Genomic DNA, 19,879 nt, shown 5'->3' with positions numbered 1-19,879 from the left:
ATTTAATTGGGTCTGGCTTACAAGTTTAGAGGTTCAGTCCATTATCATCAAGATGGGAGGTTGGCAGTGTCAAGGCAGACATGGGACTGGAGGAGCTGAGAGTTCTACATCTTGATCCAAAGGCATACAGGAAAAGACTGGCTTCCAGACATCGAGGAGGAGGGTCTCAACACCCACCCCAACAGTGACGCACTTCCTCCAACAAGGACATTCCTTCTCTAATTTCCTAATGGTGCCACTCCCTGGGCCAAGCATATACAAACCACCACATTCTGTTTGCTTAGCTGGCTGGCTGGAATTCTGATCCATCTGCCTTTACCTCTTGAGTGCTGGGATTACAGGCATCCTTCATAATGTTCTGCTTTATGCTGTAGTATGGATCAAAACCAGGGCATGTGGCCTGCCCTGGGGACCACATCTCCACTGCTATTCTTTTTCTTTGTTTGTTTGTTTTGGGGGGGTTGTTTTGTTTTAAATACAGGATCTCATATAACTCTGGCTGGCCTCTGACTTGATATATAACCAAGCCTGTGCACTTGTGGTTTAAATGAGAACAGCCCCCATTGACTCATGCATTTTGATGCTTGGTCCACAGTTGGTGGAACCGCTTCGGAATTATTAGGAGTGTGCCTTGTTGAAGGAGGAATGCCACTAGGGGTGGAACTTCAGGAGGTTTCAGAAGTCCATGCCATTTCCAGTCAGCTCTTCTTTCTTCCTAGTACTTGTGGATCAAGCTCTCAGCCTCTGCTCTAGTGCCAGCCTTCCTTCCTGCTCCCAAAATGATGATAATGGGCTCACCCCCACCTGGAAGCCCCGTAATAAACTCTTTCTCCTATGAGTTGTGCTGGTCATGATGTCTTATTACATAGTAATAAAAAAGCAACTAAGGCATCTGGCCCAGAACTCCCGATCCTCCTGCCTCAGCTCCGAAGTTCAAGGATTAGAGGCCTGAGCTGTCACCTAAGACTCGGTTTCTCTTTAAAAGTGAATTCTGGCCGCTGTGTAAAATAATAGAGTGTTTTACCCCGGGGAATGAGCACTTCTAAGTACTCTGTCAGACTGTGAAGTGTAATCAGGTTTGGGCTTTGCTGTTGCTATAGTTACCATAGTCTACTATAGACCAGATCCTTTGAGCTGTGGGCTCTTTCCATCTTGCACATAATGTCAGGCCTACGATGTTGGAGAGTTTTCTCATTGGCCATGCTCCATTCTGAGTTCCATCAGGCCCTGACTGCCTTAGGCAAGCAGGCTTCTATGTGCTCTTCCTCCTGTGACACAGGTCAACTTGCTCCTTACTCATGGAGCAGGGAATCATTCTCCAGGATTTCTTTTTTGGGGGTATGATATATATAATATATATCTTTATTTTTCACCTGTGACTGTTAACTTATTTGACTAAAATTTTCTTTTTTTTTAAGTATTTTTTTCAAAGATTTATTTATTATTATACATTAAGTACACTGTAGCTGTCTTCAGATGCACCAGTAGAAGGCGTCAGATCTCATTACAGATGGTTGTGAGCCACCATGTGGTTGCTGGGATTTGAACTCAGGACCTTCAGAAGAGCAATCAGTGCTCTTACCCGCTAAGCCATCTTGCCAGCCCTACTAAAATTTTCTAAGGGGCTGGCTCAGTAGTTTAGAGTTATGCTATTCTTCCAGGGGACACCATTTCCTAGCATCCACATCAGGTAGATCATAACTGCCTATAACTCTAATCTCAGAGTGTCAAACTTCCTTGATCATATGCACTCAAGGGCATAGGCCCACACATGGACACATACATACAACTTTTTTTTTCTTTTCTTTTTTTTTTTTTTTTTTTTTTAGCATAGGGTCTCACTATGTAGCCCTGGCTGTCCTGGAACACTCTATCTGGACCAGACTGGCTTTGACTCCACAGAGATCTGCCTGCCTGTGTCTCTCGAATGCTAGGATTTAAAGGTGCCACCACACCCATCTTACATATAAAACATTTTTTTAAATCTTGGATTTTTGTAAACCTTTTTTAAAATGTCTAGGTTAGAATAATCTCTATCCAGAGTTTCGAATGTACCATATGAGTGCTTGGGTTGCTGTGGAGAAACCCGATGCATTACAAGCCTCTGATTGGACCCCTAGCGCCTTCCATCTATCCTCAACTTCTTGAAATTTAATCTTAAAATGCTTGTGCCTTGCGTGTCTCTTCTTTGCCATCCTCGCCATCCTCGTTGGTACTCTGTCCAATCCTAAAGCTCCAGCTCTGGTCTACAAAGCTCTTACCTGGATCAGGCTGCCTCTTTCACCTCTCCTTACACTGTGCTTTTCTTTTTTTAATCTGCCTCACCTTCCTTCCCCACATTACTTTGAACTTTTATTTTTTTAAAGATTAGATCTTACACATACAGCTGAGACTGGCCACAAATTTGTGTATCCAGACTGGCCTCCAGCTTGAGCTGCTCCTGCCTGTGCTCCCCAAGTGCTGGATTGCAGTGCGTGGCCCCACGCCCGGCTCCCTCTCGGCTTCAGCTGTCCAGCCCTCCCACCCCATCTCTACCTAAGACTCAGTTCACCTATCCCCTTTTCTCCCCGTTGAATCTGGTGTCCAGAAAGTGCCGTACCACTGAGGTCCATCCCTGGGTCTGCTTGGCTTTTTTATTTTTACACGGTATCTGTAAAAGGTCCAAGATGGCCTTGAACATATCAGTAGGCAGCCGAGTCTGAGGCACTAGGTCCGAGCCTCCAGACCTAGCTTGTCCAGGAGACGCTTGCTGCTCGGAGCCTAGGAAAGCCTTTCAACTCACAAGTTAGTCTAGAAAATTTCCTGTCTCTCTTTCTTTCTTCTAATTTTTATAATATGCAGCATTGAGGTTTTGGTTTTTTCTTTTCTTTTTTTAAAGATTTATTCATTTATTTTATGTATATGAGTACACTGTAGCTGTACTGATGGTTGTGAGCCATCATGTGGTTGCTGGGAATGAAGGTTGCTTGCTCTGGTTGCCCTGCTTGCTGGGGTTGGCCCAGCTTGCTCCAGTCACTCAGGTCTAAAGATTAATTTATTATTATCATATGTAAGTACACTGTAGCTGTCTTCAGACACCCCAGAAGAGGACATCAGATCTCATTACAGATGGTTGTGAGCCACCATGTGGTTGCTGGGATTTGAATTCAGGCCCTTCAGAAGAACATCGGTACTCTTACCCACTGAGCCATCTCTCCAGGCCCTTGTTTTTTTCTTTTCACTTAAGCAGTCTTTATTGAAAGCTGGGTGTAGATCGAGCATTATACTTCTGTCTCAGCTCTTTGGAAACATCTTCCTCCCAATGTGAGAGGCGCATTGACATGTTTCTGGTTCTGTAGTTAGAAGTCACAAAAGGATTGCACTTGATTATAGCAGCTGCCACTCCATCAATGACCATAAAAAAAATCAGCCCTGAGAATTTTTACTCTTAGAATTACTTGTCTGTGTTGCTTCACTGTCCACTAGAAGCAAGGAGTTTGTGTGTGTTCCTTTCCAACATGCTCCTTCTCTTTAGCTATGTTGCTGAGGCTAGTCCTGAACACCTCCACTCAAGGCACCCTGGTGCCTCAGTCTCTTGAATAATTAGAACTATAGGTGGAAGCCACCACCTTTGTTTCTTCAATAGAGTAATTTTTTTAAAAAGATTTATTTATTTTATGTATATGAGTATACTCTAGCTGTCTTCAGACACACCAGAAGAGGGCATCAGATCTCATTACAGATGGTTGTGAGCCACCATGTAGTTGGTGGGAATTGAACTCAGGACCTCTGGAAGAGCAGTCAGAGCTCTTAACCCCTAAGCCATCTCTCCAGCCCAACAGATTAATTCTTTAGAAGTTGAATAGATATGGTGTTATTGGAGCTTATCGGTTTCCAACTATAGCATGTTATTTGTTACACGTACCATGTATCTGGCTTTTAAAATAACGTTAGCATCGACCTGAGCCTGGCCACAGATTTGTGTACCCAGACTTGTGAGAGTGAATAGTTTTTGGTTTTCCTGTGTTCTTTTTTTTTTCTTTCTCATTCCTGCCTTCCAGCCCTTCGCAGTTATTAAAAGTGGCATTTGCTTAATATTTAAAAGCATCTTTTTAGAGTTAGAAAAAATAGTAAGCGTGTAGTACTTCTAGCTTCCAAAAATAAGGCAGCTGGTTGTTCTGGAAAGGAAAGGCAGTTAATTGTATTTGCTGAGGGAAGCTGGCATTTGAAGACTTAGTTTAAAGGGTGACTTTTGAATGGAAGAATTACTTGAGAACCTGGGCACCTTGGAAAATGTTATTGGGAAATATACAAAAATTGAGATTTATTGTACGTTAGTTATATGAGTGTTTTCCTGCTTGCATTTATGTGCATCATGTGAATGCTTGGAGTTTGGAGAGGTGAGAAAGGATTGGATGCCTTCAAACGAGTTATAGATGGTTTAGAGCCACTATCTGTGGGTTTTGGGAACCAAAGCCAGGTCCTTTGCAAGAGCAAACAGTGGTCTTAACCTCTGAGCCATCTATCTCTTCTGCCCCAGTGGGTCTGTTTCTCTTTTCTTTTTTCTCTTTCTTTTCTTTTCTTTTTTCTTTTCCTTTTTCTTTTTTTCTTCTTCTATTATTATTATTATTATTATTATTATTATTATTATCATCATCATTATTATTATTTTTGAAGCAGGGTTTCTCTTGGGTAGCCCTGGCTGTCCTGGAGCTCACTGTGTAGATCATGCTGACCTGGAGCTCAGGGATCTGCCTGTCTCTGCCTCTAGATTAAATTTGATTAGATTAGTACTGGGATTAAAGGTGTGTGCCACCATGTCTGCTTGTCCTTCTTTTAAAGATGGTTTAAATGTTGCATCTGTACCCCAACAGACGATCTCAAATTGTATGAGAAAGTGTCCCAATTCCTTCTCCTTTACAATTCAAACCTCTGCACCTTAAATACTGCTTTTTGCTGGGTGTGGTGGCACATACATTTAAATCCCAGCACTGGGGCATCAGAGGGAGGCTGACTTCTGAATTTGAGGCCAGGGTGGCCTACATAGAGAGTTCCAGTGTGACCACAGTGACAGAAAAAGATCCTGTCTCCCCTACCCCTAGAAAAAAAATGTTTTTCCTATAGCATATTTAATACATGAATATGTTGGAACCAGCATCTTGAGCATTTTTCTTTCTTTTTAACAATAAGATATTTTAATGTTTTATTTCTATTTTTAAATGTGTGCCAAAGGTATATGTGTGTGTGTGTGTGTGTGTGTGTGTGTGTGTGTACGCGCACGCGCGCGAGTGGGCCCGCATACCCTCAAATACAAATGCTCATGAACAGAGGCATCTATTCCTTGGGGTTAGAGGCAGTTGGGAGCCACTCAGCATGGGGGCTGGGAATTGAAAGAGAGTCCATGCTCTTAACCTTTGAGCCATTTCTCTGCCCCTAGTATCTTGAACATTTATGTGAATAAGTATAACATATTCAGCTTTACTAAGTTAGATTCATTTATAAAGTCATTAAGTCTCAGTCATTAATGGCTGTGAAATTTAAAACTGTATTGGAATTGTAGCAGATGTCAATTTAGCATACTTTCCACTAAATATTCAGTACTTCTTCCCAGTTTAAACCAAATGGCTCCTTGGTAATTGTTTTAAAGCTAGTTCCTTGTTCATTTAAAGCACACACAGATTTCTCTACATTGTTGGCATATTTTCCAGAAGTGTTCTAAAGTTAAGCTAATGTATGCTTTTTATACTGAGGTACTCTTCTTACAAGACACACTATTAATGCCTGTGAGTGCTAGTTCCCATACAGCCTTCCTAGTAATTCCACAATGCCCGTATCCAGATTTTTAAAGTGTTTTCAGATAAGGTGCCAAGGGGTCTATGCACTATATATTAAATTTCTTTGATATCTGCTATAGAGCTATACCGTGCAATTTGATGCAAGCATGGGACATTAGGCATTAGAAGCTGCTGTTTCTAAATGTTGTGCTAGTATTTCCCTTATTTAAAAAAAAAAAAAAAGGAGCTGGGTGGTAATGGCGCACGCCTTTAATCCCAGCACTTGGGAGGCAGAGGCAGGTGGATTTCTGAGTTTGAGGCCAGCCTGGTCTACAGAGTGAGTTCCAGGATAGCCAGAGCTACACAGAGAAACCCTGCCTCAAAAAAACAAACAAACAAAAAAGAGTTCAGATCCCCAGAACCCATGTAAAAGCCAGCTGGGTGTGGCATGGTTCCCTTCTTTTTTTTTCTGAGACAGGGTTTCTCTGTGTAGCCCTGGCTGTCCTGGAACTCACTCTGTAGACCAGGGTGGCCTTGAATTCAGAAATCCACCTGCCTCTGCCTCCCAAAGTGCTGGGATTAAAGGCGTGTGCCACCACCACCCGGCCCCCTTCTTTTTTAAAAAATACTTATTTATTTTTTCATGTATTTGAGTACATCGTCGCTAACTTCAGACAAACCAGAAGAAGGCATCAGATCCCATTACAGATGGTTGTGAGCCACCTCTGGAAGAGCAGTCAGTGCTCTTAACCACTGAGCCATCTTTCTAGCCAGCTTCCCCTTCTTATAATAAGCTCCTTCCTAGACTAGCTGTAATGGTAACTTTGGGTTCAGTTGAGAGACCTTGCCTCATGCAGGGTAGAGAGTGATTGAGGAAGACTCCTGAAATCAACTTCAGGCTTCTGCACACAGCACACACACGCTTGTTTACCTGCACTCACATATGTATGCCAGATGTGCTTGAGATACACAGGTGCGTGCACGTGTACACACACACACACACACACACACACACAGAGAGAGAGACATGGACAGCATTACAGTATATCTCCTGGGTATGTTGAAGTACTTATGTTCTTGTGTGCATACAGATAGGTTGAATGAGCAGGAATAGAAGTAACCTCACTGTGGCCTGGTAGTGGTACATGTTCGGCTTGTAGTAGCCCATCCTGTATTTCTTAGCTATTAGAGACTTAAAGGCAGGAGGATCAGAAGTTGAAGACCATCCTTGCTAATTAGCAAGTTTGAGATCAGCCTAACAGAAACGCTTTTTTTCCCCTAAAGGTGGGATATAGTATGTTATACACTTTTTCTAAGAAATATTATATTTAAAAAGAAATGTATTTAGTTCAAATTGGATTCAGTAAATCAGAGAGAGGGAGAGAGGGATGGATGAATGGAGAGAGGGAAGGAGAGAATATGAGAACAGGAATGGACTGTAGTCAGGCATTTAGGCTTTCTTCTGCTTGTATTTTGAGGCAGGGTCTCACTGTATAACCGAGCTGATATGGACCCTTAGGAACCCTTGCCTCGGTTTCTAGAGCACTGGCATTTACAGCCATGAGCCTCTGCCACCAGCACTTCAGCTATACAGTACAGGAGGATTTGACATTTTATTATTTTTGTTTTGTTTTGAGACAGGCTCTCTTGTTGCCTAGGCTGGCCTAGAACTCAATATCTATCTAAGGATAACCTTAAGTTTTGGATCCTCCTGCCTTTGGCTCCTGAGTGCTGGGGAATCCTGTCTGTGAGCTAGTATATCAGGTATAGATGGTGCTAGGATTTAAGACCTTCATTCATGGTAGGCAGTCATTACACCAACTGAGCTACGTCTTTAACCCAAGGTTATAGTTTTTGAAAGCTTGACTTTGTTTTTTTTTTTTTTAAAGAAATGAGTGTCTTTGTATATGGATGTACAGGCATGCTTATGAGGGTATGCATGTGTGTGTGTGTGTGTGTGTGTGTGTGTGTGTGTGTTTGCACATATGGAGGCTAGAGCAGATAGCCTCAGATGTCATCCTGAAAAATACCAACCACCTGCTTTGAGACAGGGTCCCTCACTGGCCCAGAGCTCTCCAGCTGAGCTAGACTGTCTGGTTGACCCTTGAGCCCCAGGAATCTTCCTATTTTGCTTCCCCAACATGAGGATGAGGATGACAAGCCTGTCATCCCTTGCTCAGCAGTTCTTCAGCCCTGGGTCTAAATTGTTTTAAATGATGGGTACTATTAAAAGTTAGAGAGATCATGGTTTGGGGGTGAGCTTTTGTTGCTTCTCTTTACCACATGGGAAATACATGTGCAAAACTGATGAACTAACAACAGTTCGGTTAGGTTCATGCTCTGTGGGCTGTGCCATTCATCCTTAAATCCTCTGTGACCAACCAGCGGGTAGGCAGAGAGAAGGTGGGAGAAGTCTTATCTGCCCGTCATCATCTGACACAGATGTGCCATGCATCTCTTTCATTGGCAAAGTCTCAGCTGGATCTGAGACCAACTGGGACCCCAGTGTCCCTGCTGAGATCCCAGGGACCCCAATGTCCCTGCTGAGATCCCAGGGACCCCAGTGTCCCTGCTGAGATCCCAGCGAATGTCCCTGTACCATGTCCCAAGTCATTGCTTCCCATGGACTGCTTCTCATTTCTCACACTTTGCTTGAGGGCCTTGAAGAAACACTAGTCTTTGCAGCTCCTCCTTTGCTCCGCACTGGTAGGGATATGAATGTTTATTTATGCCTGAGTTTTCTGGGGCTCCCTACCCACCCCTCAGCTGACTTCTTCAGGGAGAATTCTTGAGATTTTGTTTTGGCTTTGCCTCAGTAAAGGAGGCTCTTCTGTGCTGTTGGCCTCTTGTGCCAGAGCAGAGTTTGAATTTGAAAGAGTTGTTTTGTAAAGCTATTGCTTTTTTATTGTAACACACTGGCAGGTTTTTATTGAGCTAAAAATACTTCCCTGTAATATTTACATTAAATTCTAAGTTGACAGCTTCTGAAAAGACTCATAAGAAACTAGTGATATTTATTGCCTCCTGGGGAAAGGAAAGAGGTTTGAAGATATAAATATTCCAAAACAATAGATATGTAATCTTGAATTTTGAACCATGTTGGTAGTATCATATATTAAAAAAATAACGCATACATTGTTGGAATATTCAGAAGATGGAATTCTATGTAAAGTTTTAAAAATATATCATTTTAGTGGCCTATTTTTGTTTTTTGTTTTTCTTTAGCACCAGGAAAGCATTTTTAAAAAGAGCCTCCTGGGATTCTTCCTCTCTCCTCCCCGCCCGCCCCTTTATTTTAAACAGTTGAGGAGTAGGAATTGGTAGAATGAAAGATCAGAGTTCTTACATCCAGTAGTGATTAAGTTTGACTTCTAAAAATTCTGCTCCTGATTTTCTCTTTTGAAAACTCTCTTACATCAGCAACACACCTAAGACTCGAATTACCCGTAAACATTATTAATACTAGGGCAGCTGTGGCAGCATAACCAGAGTGTGAGGCCAGCCTTGGCTACATCACAAGTTCCAGCCAATCTAGATTATGAAATCAAAATCTGTCTCAGCACCCTGAACCATCATCAACACCATTATTAATGTTAAAGTTGCTTCTGTCTGTGTTGAAAATCACAAGGTAGCTAAATAGGAAATGTCAAGCATTTATTTATAAAGTTACTTTAATCACCTGGCTTTGCTTCACGTTGGAGGTGGTGCTCTGTAGATGGGCCTCTTGTCATCAGGCAAGGATGCTCGTACAGACTGAACCTCCGAGCCAGTTACTGCTGGAAGGAGTAGGATTGCTGGAATTGGATTAGGGTAATCAGGGTTTGGCCCTGGAGCTGGTAGCAAGTCCAGAAACTGTGATGCTGTGTGGAGGGTTAAAGGGAAGAATTTGAGGACTTCCATCATTCTGTCCATTCTCAAATATGTGCAACTGATTTCTCCATTTTTAATAATTTTGAGTTCTACAACTATGCTGGATGGAAGGTGCAGAAGGAACTCGGGGCTCTTTACTGTCCCGTACTCCATATAGATTCCACAGCAGATAATAATAATAATAATAATAATAATAATAATAATAATAATAATAATAATTTACTCATATAACACCTGGTGTAGACCATATTACCCTCAAACTTTCTAGGTAGCCATGGATTACTTAGAACTCCTTTCTGATTCTCCTGTCTCTACCTCCTAAGTAAGAGGGGTTGCAGGTGTGACCATACTTAGTTGATTTATTTTTCAAGAAAAAATTTTGAAAGAGAAAAATGATGAGACCAAGAGTGTAGCTCAGTTGGTAGAGTGCTTGCCGGGCTTTGGCCCAGCACCACATAGAGCTGAGTGTGGTGATGCAGGCCCGTGATCTCAGCTCTGGGGCTGTGGAGGAGGAGGAGGAGGAGGAGGAGGAGGAGGAGGAGGAGGATCAGAAACTTAGGTTGTCCGTATCAGGTTTGTGACCAGCCTGAGATACACAAGACCCTGTCTCACAAAAAAAGAAAAAAAAAAGGTAGACCACAAGAAAAGATAAAGGACAGTTACTCTAGTAACCATTTCCTTGAAACATGGGTTTTCTGTCACACTGCTTCCTTCTTTTCTTCTCTGTCAGTGTGTAGAATTAACTCAGGATTTCTTTAAGAAGCTTAATGGGAGGCTGGGAAAATGGCTCAGCTGTTAAAATACTCTCTGCTTTTCCAGAGGACCTGGATTCAGTTTCCAGCACCCACAGAGTGACTGATATCTGGATGTGACTCCAGTTCAAAGGAATCCAGTGCCCCCTCTGGCCTCTTGTACATACATGTAGCAAAACATTCATACATACACAGACAGATACACACACACAAAATAAGTAAAATTTTTAAAGAATCAAAGCCTAATATGAATTTTCTCTCTCTCTTTTTTTTGGTTTTTCGAGACAGGGTTTCTCTGTGTAGCCCCGGCTGTCCTGGAACTCACTCTGTAGACCAGGCTGACCTCAAATTCAGAAATCCGCCTGCCTTTGCCTCCCAAGCACTGGGATTAAAGGTGTGCGCTACCACTGCCTGTCTGAATTTTCATCTATTTATTTTTTTTTAGCAGATGGCAGATATGAGTTTCTCCAAGTTAAGGTCTCATGGGCTTCACATTTGCTGTATAGACAATTTTTTTCCTGATCCATCTCCAGGTGTCAGGGTTACAGGCTTGTGCCCCCCATGTCCTGGAGGTACTGCTAAATAATTTCATACAGAGGTATCTGCAGTTGTTAGGGCTTGTTGTTCTGAGTTTCATTGTGTAGCTCTGGTTGGCCTGGAACTCAATATTTCTTATTTAGAAGGCAATTTAGCAACATGTTCATTTAGCAAAGAGCAGCAGTAGGTTCCTCCTAGGGCCTAGAACTTCCCAGCTATTGAGTTTTTGCCAGCGTGAGTGCTGGCTGGATTTTGGTACTGTTATTCTTTTTTTTTTTTTTTTGGTTTTTTGGAGACAGGGTTTCTCTGTGTTGCCCTGGCTGTCCTGGAACTCACTCTGTAGACCAGGCTGACCTCGAACTCAGAAATCCACCTGCCTCTGCCTCCCAAGTGCTGGGATTAAAGGCGTGCGCCACCACTGCCCGCCCAGGTACTGTTATTCTTATGGCTCATGACCTGCCTTAGTATTATGCCTTCCTCACTCGCTGATTGGTTTAATAAAGAACTGTCAACCAGTATCTGGGCTGAAAACAGACAATGTAAAGATTTCCGGATCATTTTGATCATTTTAAAGTAGATTTAATCTGGGGCTGTAGAGAGAGCTCAGTAGTTAAGAACACATACTTGCTCTTACAGAAGATGCAAGTATAATTGCTAGCATCCATGTCAGAAAGACAGCTCACAAGTTACCTGTAACTCCAGCTCCAGGAGATCCAGTGCTTTCTTCTGGCCTCTGTGGCCACTTGTGCTCTTGTGCACATGCTCATACACACACACACACACACACTCTCTTCAGAAAAATAATAAAAACAAATATCTAAAATATGTGTAATATGTTAATCTTATACTTTAAAGAGCCCATGGTCCAAAAGTTTAATTTGGTTGTTGAATGAGTGGTAGCCCTTACAGTGACTACTAATTTAAGTAACCTATATATCACTGACCAAAATGGAGAGAACAGAGTTTTCAAAAAAATTTGTTTAGAAGCTAGATATAGTGGGCCCATACTTATAATCTAAGTACTTGGGTGGTGCAAGCACGTGCTTTAGTTGTTCAGGGCTAGCCTTGGCTACATGTTGAGACTACCATAACATGCATGAGATCCCATCTCAAAAAAAAGAAAGAAAGAGAGAGAGAGATGCTAGAAGGACAACAAATGATCACTTTAACTTAGAGGCATAGCAGGACATATGTAAGAAGAAATTCTTGCAGACATTTGGAAATGTAAATGTATATATAGAGAGGTGGATTCTCCTGCCAAACAGAGCTCTTGGAAGAATAAATGTGAGTTCAGTTCACCTTGTAAGAGCGTGAAGTAAAGAGACCCCAGGGATCTCTTGGGGACTTGGAAATGGATTATAGGGGAAGAACCTCTCATGGGACCTATAAATTGAAGTAAATGTATTCATTCTGGAATGATTCCTTAGTATGTATGGTTGAGAATTAACTATGGAGTCGTAAGAGGCTGTATTTCACATATGACTTACTTGCATATTTATGTGTTAAGGCTTAAGGATTTTTGTGTGTGTTTTCCTATAATAGATTAAGCTGTCATATTGTTTGTATCTGTGTGTGAAAATAAGTTCTCTAGCTTGGAAATACCATGGGATATACTTAGTTTACCACTAACACTTGTCTTATATCTACTTCTCTACTATCTTGAGGGTAGCTTGATTTTTGTAGAGATGCAGAGCTTAGAGTAAGCATTAGAGAAACCAGGATTGTCAAGCTTGTCAACCACAGGAGCCTATTTCCTTCAAAGGAAGAAAACGAATGATGTCTGGTCACCTGGAATGCCACTGTGAAAGTGGTCAAACAACCTGGTCATCACTTGTTATTCTATTTGGCACCAACCTACACCTGAATTCCCCCAACATCCTGAGCATTGTTTAGACCCTAAAGCTTTGTCTCTCAGTGAATGGAACCTATCCTTCTCCCTGTACTTAGCATCCTCCACCAGTAGAATCTTCCTTATGCTTATTACAGACCTCCTCTCTGAGTTCTTGCCCTGAGCACTGTTTATCTGTCAGAGGAATCCATTATTATTTACGGCTCACAGGTGCTTTCTGTTTTGCTAGCCAGTTTCTCGGTAACTATGCCTAAAGCTCTGTGCTAACTGCCACATGGAAACCTCTCCCCAGAGTGCTTGTGTGTAAGGAGAGTGAACCATGAGGTCAGAGTCTGGAAGTTTTGGCACAGTGTCCGTAAAGATGGTACTGACTCAAGTTTCGTTTTCCCTTGTGGATCACTGGGTTTGTGGGCGCTGGGCATTGAACCTGTGTCCCCTGGAAGGGCAGCCAGTGCTCTTCATCACGGAGCTATCCCTCCAGCCCCAACATTACTAGGTGAGATTTGTTGTTGTTGGGTTGGGGTTTGTGGGTTTTTTTTTTTGCATTTAATTTTTTATTTATTTGAGAATTTTATATAGTATATACTTTTAATTTTTATTTAAAAATCTTTCCTACAATATATTTTTGTCACATTCTTGTCCCTCCTCTACTTCCTCCCAGAGTCTCCCGATCTCTGCCCAACTTCATATTCTTTCTCTCTCTCAAACCTCCCCAAGCCTCCCCCCAAAGAAACAGCAACAAAAACAAGAGAAACAACAGAACAATGAAAATCAAAAGAGACATACTAAGATAGAAAACCAATAAAACAAACAAACAAAAAATAGTGCGGATGCATACATGCCTTCAATCATAGCATTCAGGAGGCAGAGGCAGCCAGATCCTCTGAGTTCGAGGCCAGCCTGGTCTATAGAGCAAGTTCCAGGATAGCCAGGGCTATACAAAGAAACCTTATCTGGAAAAACCAATAATAATAGTAATAATAATGGAAATAATAATATGTGGTTAAGATACCCAGTGACGCTCACTCCATTTGAGAAAACTGATTTTTCCCTATTCCAGCAGGTAGCATATAGCTTCCTGGGTAGGGTGGGGCATTTGTCCACTTTCCCTTTTCAGTGTGGGAACTTTGTTTGGTTTGTACCTGTGCTGGTCTTATGTGTAATATCACAGTCTCTAAGCTTTCATGTTTATTAGTGCTGTTGTGTCTGGAAGGTACTGTTCCCTTGGAGCCTCCATCACCTCTAACTCTTGTCATCTTTCCATCACCACTTGCACATTTTTGAGCCTCACGGGGAGGGGTTTGATAAAGACACCTTCTTTAGCTGAGTTCTCCAAAGTCTGTCTCTTCACATTGTCCAGTTGTTACTCCATTAACTCCCATCTACCATGAGAAGGGGCCTTTTTGACAAGGACTCAGCAGTACACTGACCAATAGGTGTAGCAACACGTTAGGAGATGTTTATTGCTATGTTCCTTTGGCAGAATAGTAGTAACACACTTCTTCCTAGGCCCATGAGCTGAGACTCTGGTTCTTGACCACGTTAGCAGTGTCAGGTGCAGCCTCCATCTGACAGAGCGGACCTTAAGTCCAACCAGACAGTGGTTGTTTACTCTGGCAGCATTTGCACCACTAGTGCCGTGTCTGTCTTGCAGGCAGGTCTCTGTTGTAGGTCACAGGGTGTGTAGCTGGGTGTTGTTCATGATCACTTTCAGTTCTGGTAGTGCGAAGTGTACCTCCTAGCACCACAAATGCAGGTCAATGGGGTGGAGTTTCTAGTTGGGCACCAGCTTGATTTCTGTGTGTTCAGTATCATAAGTAAGTTGTGTATCCAGCGATAAGGCCTTACTATCCAATTATGGAGAATAACCAGAAACTTTGACAATAGCCTAGTTGGAGGGGGTGGGGTGGTCCATAGGACCCCTTTGGTCAATGACTCAATAACATGGAGCCTATTCATGGCCAGAAGTTTACTTAGTGATATAAGATGTCCATTTGGGGGCATTTTCTCCCCCATTATATGGTGATCCCATTTAAATGCCTTTCATATTATCATAGGAAACGTCCACATTGCTAGTTCTTGGGCTTACTTTGCTGCAGTATCCATTTGGGCCCTCCTGTGCCTGCCTCACTCCAGGCCTTAGAACCTTTATGTTAACTCTTTGCACTATGAAACAACCCAGAGAAGGGGCCGAATGCCAAATTGCTCTCCTGCTTGCATGCAGTAGTCCTAGTCTAACAGTGCTGTTAGCTCAAAAGGTACATTAAACATCCTAACGTTTGGATTAGTAAGCTCTCGTATATACAGAGATCACTATGCTGCTCAATATGAAGTAGAAGTAAGCACTACTTCTGTCCTTCATATAGCCTCTTAGTAATGTGAGGTACTTCAGGAGTGGCCACTTCCTTCATTGGAATGAACAGGAATGAACAAGGCTTTCTTTCTAATAGTGAGCCAAGAGCTGCTTCCCCTTTCTCCTCTTTTTTTTTTTTTTTTTTTTTTTTTGAAATAGGGTCTCATGTAGCCCAGGCAGACCTTGAACTCACCATGTAGCTGAGGCTAGTCCTGACCCCTAGGTGTTCCTGCCTCAGCCCAGAGTGCTAGGATTACAAGTGTTAAATATCAGGTGCTCCCCAGCCTGCTTCAGGGACTTGTCACTACCAGCCTCCACATATGACATATGTACTCTTTAAAAAGGTCCCTGCTGTCAAGGCCCACTCTCTTGTTCTGTCCCTCTCTCTGTCTCTGACACCTGCTCTGTCTGTCTTTCTTGCCCCACCCCCCTCTTCCCTACCCCCTCTGTCTCTTTCTCTCTTGTCCCTGCTCCAAGGCAGCCCTTTGCCCAATAAATCTCTTGCGTGATCTTGTGTTTGAATTGTTGAATTGGGTGTGACATCGGTGGCCATTCCTTGGTTGGCATGTGCCAAGTTGCTCTGCCACATAAGCCCCCACAACAGGGATGTGCTACCATATCTCTTTTAGGCAGTCTATTTCTAAATTAATGCACATTTTAAACTGTCTTTTAATAGCCAGCCTGTGGTAAAATAGTTGGTTGAGAAATACTGTTCTTTCTACATTTAAAGTCTCACTTTCCCCTTTTTGTGTGTTATTTAAAATATTTTTATAAGCAGTATTTTGTAAATTTCTGTGAACAGGGGTCCCTGCAGATATACAGATGTACTAGCTTTCTTTCCAATCCTTCTAGAACTGTTCTTAACACAGAAGTTGAAGCAGGTGGATACTGACTCTTTTGATGACTTTTTTGTGTATGGAGCTGGGAATTGAACCCAGGCCCTTGTACAAGTGTTTTATTACTATGTCACCAACTCAATGACTTAAACTCATTGAGTGCTACCTTCTCCCAAGTGCTGGAATTATAGGCATGCACTACCACAACCAAATGTATACATCGGTCGGGATTGAAACCAGGGTTTTGTAGCTGCTAGTCAAACACCTACCAACTGACGTGTGTGTGTGTGAGTGTGTGTGTGTGTGTGTGTGTGTGTGTGTGTGTGTGTGTGTGTTGTATTAGTATTGGCATGCATATACTGTGGTGTGCGTAATAAGACAGCTTGTAGGAGTCGGTCCTCTCCTTCCACCATTAGTTCCAAGAATGGAACTTAAAAAAACTCTTATAGGAGAAAAGCTTTAGTTGTTTTAGTTTTTTTTCTGGTTTTTCAAGACAGGGTTTCTCTGTATAGCCCTGGCTGTCCTGGAACTTATTCTGTAGACCAGGTTGGCCTTGAACTCAGAAATCCATCTGCTGCTGCCTTCTAAGTACTGGGATTAAAGGCATGCGCCACCATTGCCCAGCAAGCTTTAGTTTTTTAAGTTAATAATTTTTAATTTTTTTTGTTTCTTTTTTTTTAATCTGAGAGCTGGCAAAATGGCTCAGCTAACTAGTGAAGTGGCTTGCCAACCAGGCCTGACATTCTTAAGTTCAATTCCCAGGACCTACATGGTGGAAGGAGAAAATGATTTCCACAAGTTGTCCTGTGACTTCCACATATGAACTATGAATACACACATTCCACCAGTACTACACACACATAAATAAATATAATTAAGATTTCTGAAGCAAATATGAAAGATATTGGCATCTATTAAGACTGGATATTACATATTTGGGTATATTTTTTCTAAGTATTTCATAACTAAACATTTAAAAATGAAGTAGTATAGGCCTTGTGTGTGGTGGTGCACACAGAAGGCAGAAGTGGACAGCTGTCTGAGTTTGAGCCCACCCTGGTCTACATAGTGAGTTCTAGGGCTACACAGAACGACCCTGTCTCTGGAACCCCGAGGAAGTGGAGGCGGAAAGAGTGTGGGAGCTAGAGGGGACTGAGACACCAGGAGAACAAGTCTGTCTTAAATCAACTGAGCGACGCTCATTTGAACTCACGGAGACGGCAAGCAGAGCAGAGCGCCTGCATGGATCTGTACCAGGTCCCCTGTGGATATGTTACAGCCTTCAGTTTTGTGTTTTTATGGAACTCCCGAGTGTGTGTACCTGTGTAAAGTGTGTCTCTGGTTCTTGTGGCTTTTCTTGTAACTCTTTTCCTTCTGTCGGTTCGCCTTTAACTTCAAGGCGATGGTTTTCATTTTATCCTTATATTTCCTTTTGTTATGCTTTGTTATCTCTTAGAAGCCTGTTCTTTTCTACAGAGGGTCAGAATGGGGTGGGGTCTGGATGGGGAGGAACTGGGAGGAGCAGAGGAAGGGGAATCTGTAAGCAGGATGCAGTGTATGAGAAAAGGATCTATTTCTAGTAAAAAAAAGGGGGGGGAAGAATTTGATATTAATAAAAAGGAAATTACAATAGTGTTAGGAATATTGATAAGCTTAATATTATAGAAGCTAAAAGTCAATGACCTGCAGCTGTAAATGTTTGATTTGATCATGAAGCTACGAATGGTCAGTGATGTCCATGTCATTCCAACATCAGTCAAGCCCCAAAGCATTTGTCTACTGTTTCCCTATTCTATTAAAATTAGATTGTGTCATTAATAAATTATAAAATTGTCACTTTAAGGAATTCTGTAAATGAGATTGAGAGTACAATGAATACAGTTGTCTCTCAGTAGAAAAGACAATGCAATTGAGGATTCCCACAGATATCAACACCCAGAGGGTGCTTGTGGCTCCTTTTATGGATGTAAATATTATATAACTAGTTGTTAAATTATCTCAGCAATAATGCCAAGGTCTGTATGTAATCAGTGTAAAAAGACTGTCTCAAGAAAAATAAATAAAAAGTAAAATTGAATATATGGACAATGTGTTAGGGAACCAGAGAGACCTCTTTAGGATGGTTGGTGGTCAGGGTGTCGGTGGGGATGACTTCTGTACACTGTGACCTGAATAGGAAGGAGTGACTTATGCAGAGAATGTGGGAGATAGGCTTGGCTGAAAAGGTTCTTACCAGAGGGAACACCCTCCAGTGCAAATATGTTTTATTAGTTTCTCACAGTGCTGCAACAAGTGGCTGTACACTGGGTAGCTTATAATTTCAAATGTCAGAAGTCTGGATGGATATCCACTGGAGAGCTCTGGAAAGAAATGTGGCCTTGCCTTTTCCAGTTTCTTGAGCTCACCTACATTCTTTAGCATATGTGTCTGCCCCTTTAAATGTTTTATTATATGTATGTATATGTCCATGTGTGTGCACATATCACTTACGTGTGAGTGTCTGCAGAGGCCAGAGATATGGGATCCCTTGGAGCACAAGTTCTAGGTGGTGGTGAGCTATCCTGAGTGGCTGCTGGTAACCAAACAGTTCTCTGGAAACACAGTCTTAGTTAGGGGTTCTATGGCTGTGATAAAACACCAAGACCAACAACAACATTTTACAGCCTACTGTCCATCAGAGCAGTCAGCAGGAGGCTAGAGGCAGGAGCTGATGCAGAGGCCATGGAGGAGTGCTGCTTACTGACTTGCTCCCCATGTCTTACTCACTCTTGTAGCACCCAGAACCATTTGCCCAGGGATGGTGCCACGTGGGTGGGTGAGTGGCTTCCATATCAATCATTAGTAAGGAAAATGCCTACTTGACTGTAGGCCAATCAGATGGAGGCAGTTTCTCAATTAAAATTTTTGTTCCCAGATCACTAACTTGTAACAAATTGAAGACGAACTAGCCAGAACTAGCAGCAACTCCTAGTCTCTGCAGTCCCCGTATGTCCCTTTCATTAAAAGCTAGCGACATTATATCTCTCCACTTCCTAAGTGCTTCTGCCCTCCGCACTTCTACTTTTAAAAACACTGGTGATTATGCTAGGTTTACTCAGATAATCTAGGATAATCTTCCTATTTTAAGGTCAGTTTTAAATTAGGTTGATTAGCAGCCTTCATTCCATCTGCAACCTCAGGTCCCCTTTGTCACGTAACCTAACGTAGTCTCAGGACCCAGGATTAAGTCATAAATATTTTGGGGGGATAATTTTTTGCTTAGACATCTCTATTTAAATTAGAGTTACACGGAACAGTTGAGGACAGGAGAAGACTCCAAATGTGGCGGATGTGAGTGGGATCAAGAATTGTGTTGGAACGCAAAGGAGCTACTGCTTTCTAACTCTCATTAGCAAAAAATATGGTAAGTTCTGTATCAAGAGTGATTTGAGCCTGGTGGTTGGGACACACATTTTAAATCCCAGCACTCCAGAGGCAGGAGGATGGAGGATGAGGATCTCTGAGTTTGAGGCCACCCTGGCTTACAGTGTGAGTTCCAGGACAGCCTGCACTACACAGTAAAACCCTGTCTTGAAAAACCAAAATTAAAAGAGAGTGATTTGATGAAAGGCAGTTGAGTTTTAGTTACATCCTAGAAGGGAACTGATTAAAATAGTAGAGATTTATTTCAGTTGTTTTATTCCAGAATGCTATAGGACAATTATATTAGTGTTTCAGACACCAACAGGACTGAGACCCTGGGACAAGGGACTGAGGTACCTGGCCTCCATGTTCTCCCCAAATCCCTCAGCCCACACCCTGCCCCAACCCTGAGCTTTCCAGTCCAGGGGCTGGGCTGCCCTTCCCCCAGAGGTTCTCCCCTATATAATCCAGGTCTGTTTTGCTCTCTCTCTCTTCTCTGCCTTGCCAGTGACCTTTCTCTTCTCCGC

The 19,879-nt window shown here is 42.4% G+C and overlaps 1 protein-coding gene across 2 annotated transcripts in view; it reads left to right on the top strand.

The window, feature by feature from the left end:
- Window positions 1-19,879, top strand: part of Wdr89 (WD repeat domain 89) — a 39,846-nt gene that overhangs the window by 17,282 nt on the left and 2,685 nt on the right. Inside the window, exon 2 of one of the 2 annotated variants that reach the window (XM_031356790.1) lies at window positions 19,232-19,353. The exons of the other annotated variant lie outside the window; for it this stretch is intronic. Coding sequence (XP_031212650.1) covers window positions 19,351-19,353 — 3 coding nt within the window. The 5' untranslated portion in view covers window positions 19,232-19,350. The remainder of the gene's footprint in view (window positions 1-19,231; window positions 19,354-19,879) is intronic. 2 annotated transcript variants of the gene reach the window in all.

This window comes from Mastomys coucha, unplaced genomic scaffold (assembly GCF_008632895.1).
Source record: "Mastomys coucha isolate ucsf_1 unplaced genomic scaffold, UCSF_Mcou_1 pScaffold6, whole genome shotgun sequence".
NCBI classification, from domain to species: domain Eukaryota; kingdom Metazoa; phylum Chordata; class Mammalia; order Rodentia; family Muridae; genus Mastomys; species Mastomys coucha.
Note: the sequence above shows the minus strand (reverse complement) of the source record. Positions and strands in the feature narration are given on the sequence as shown.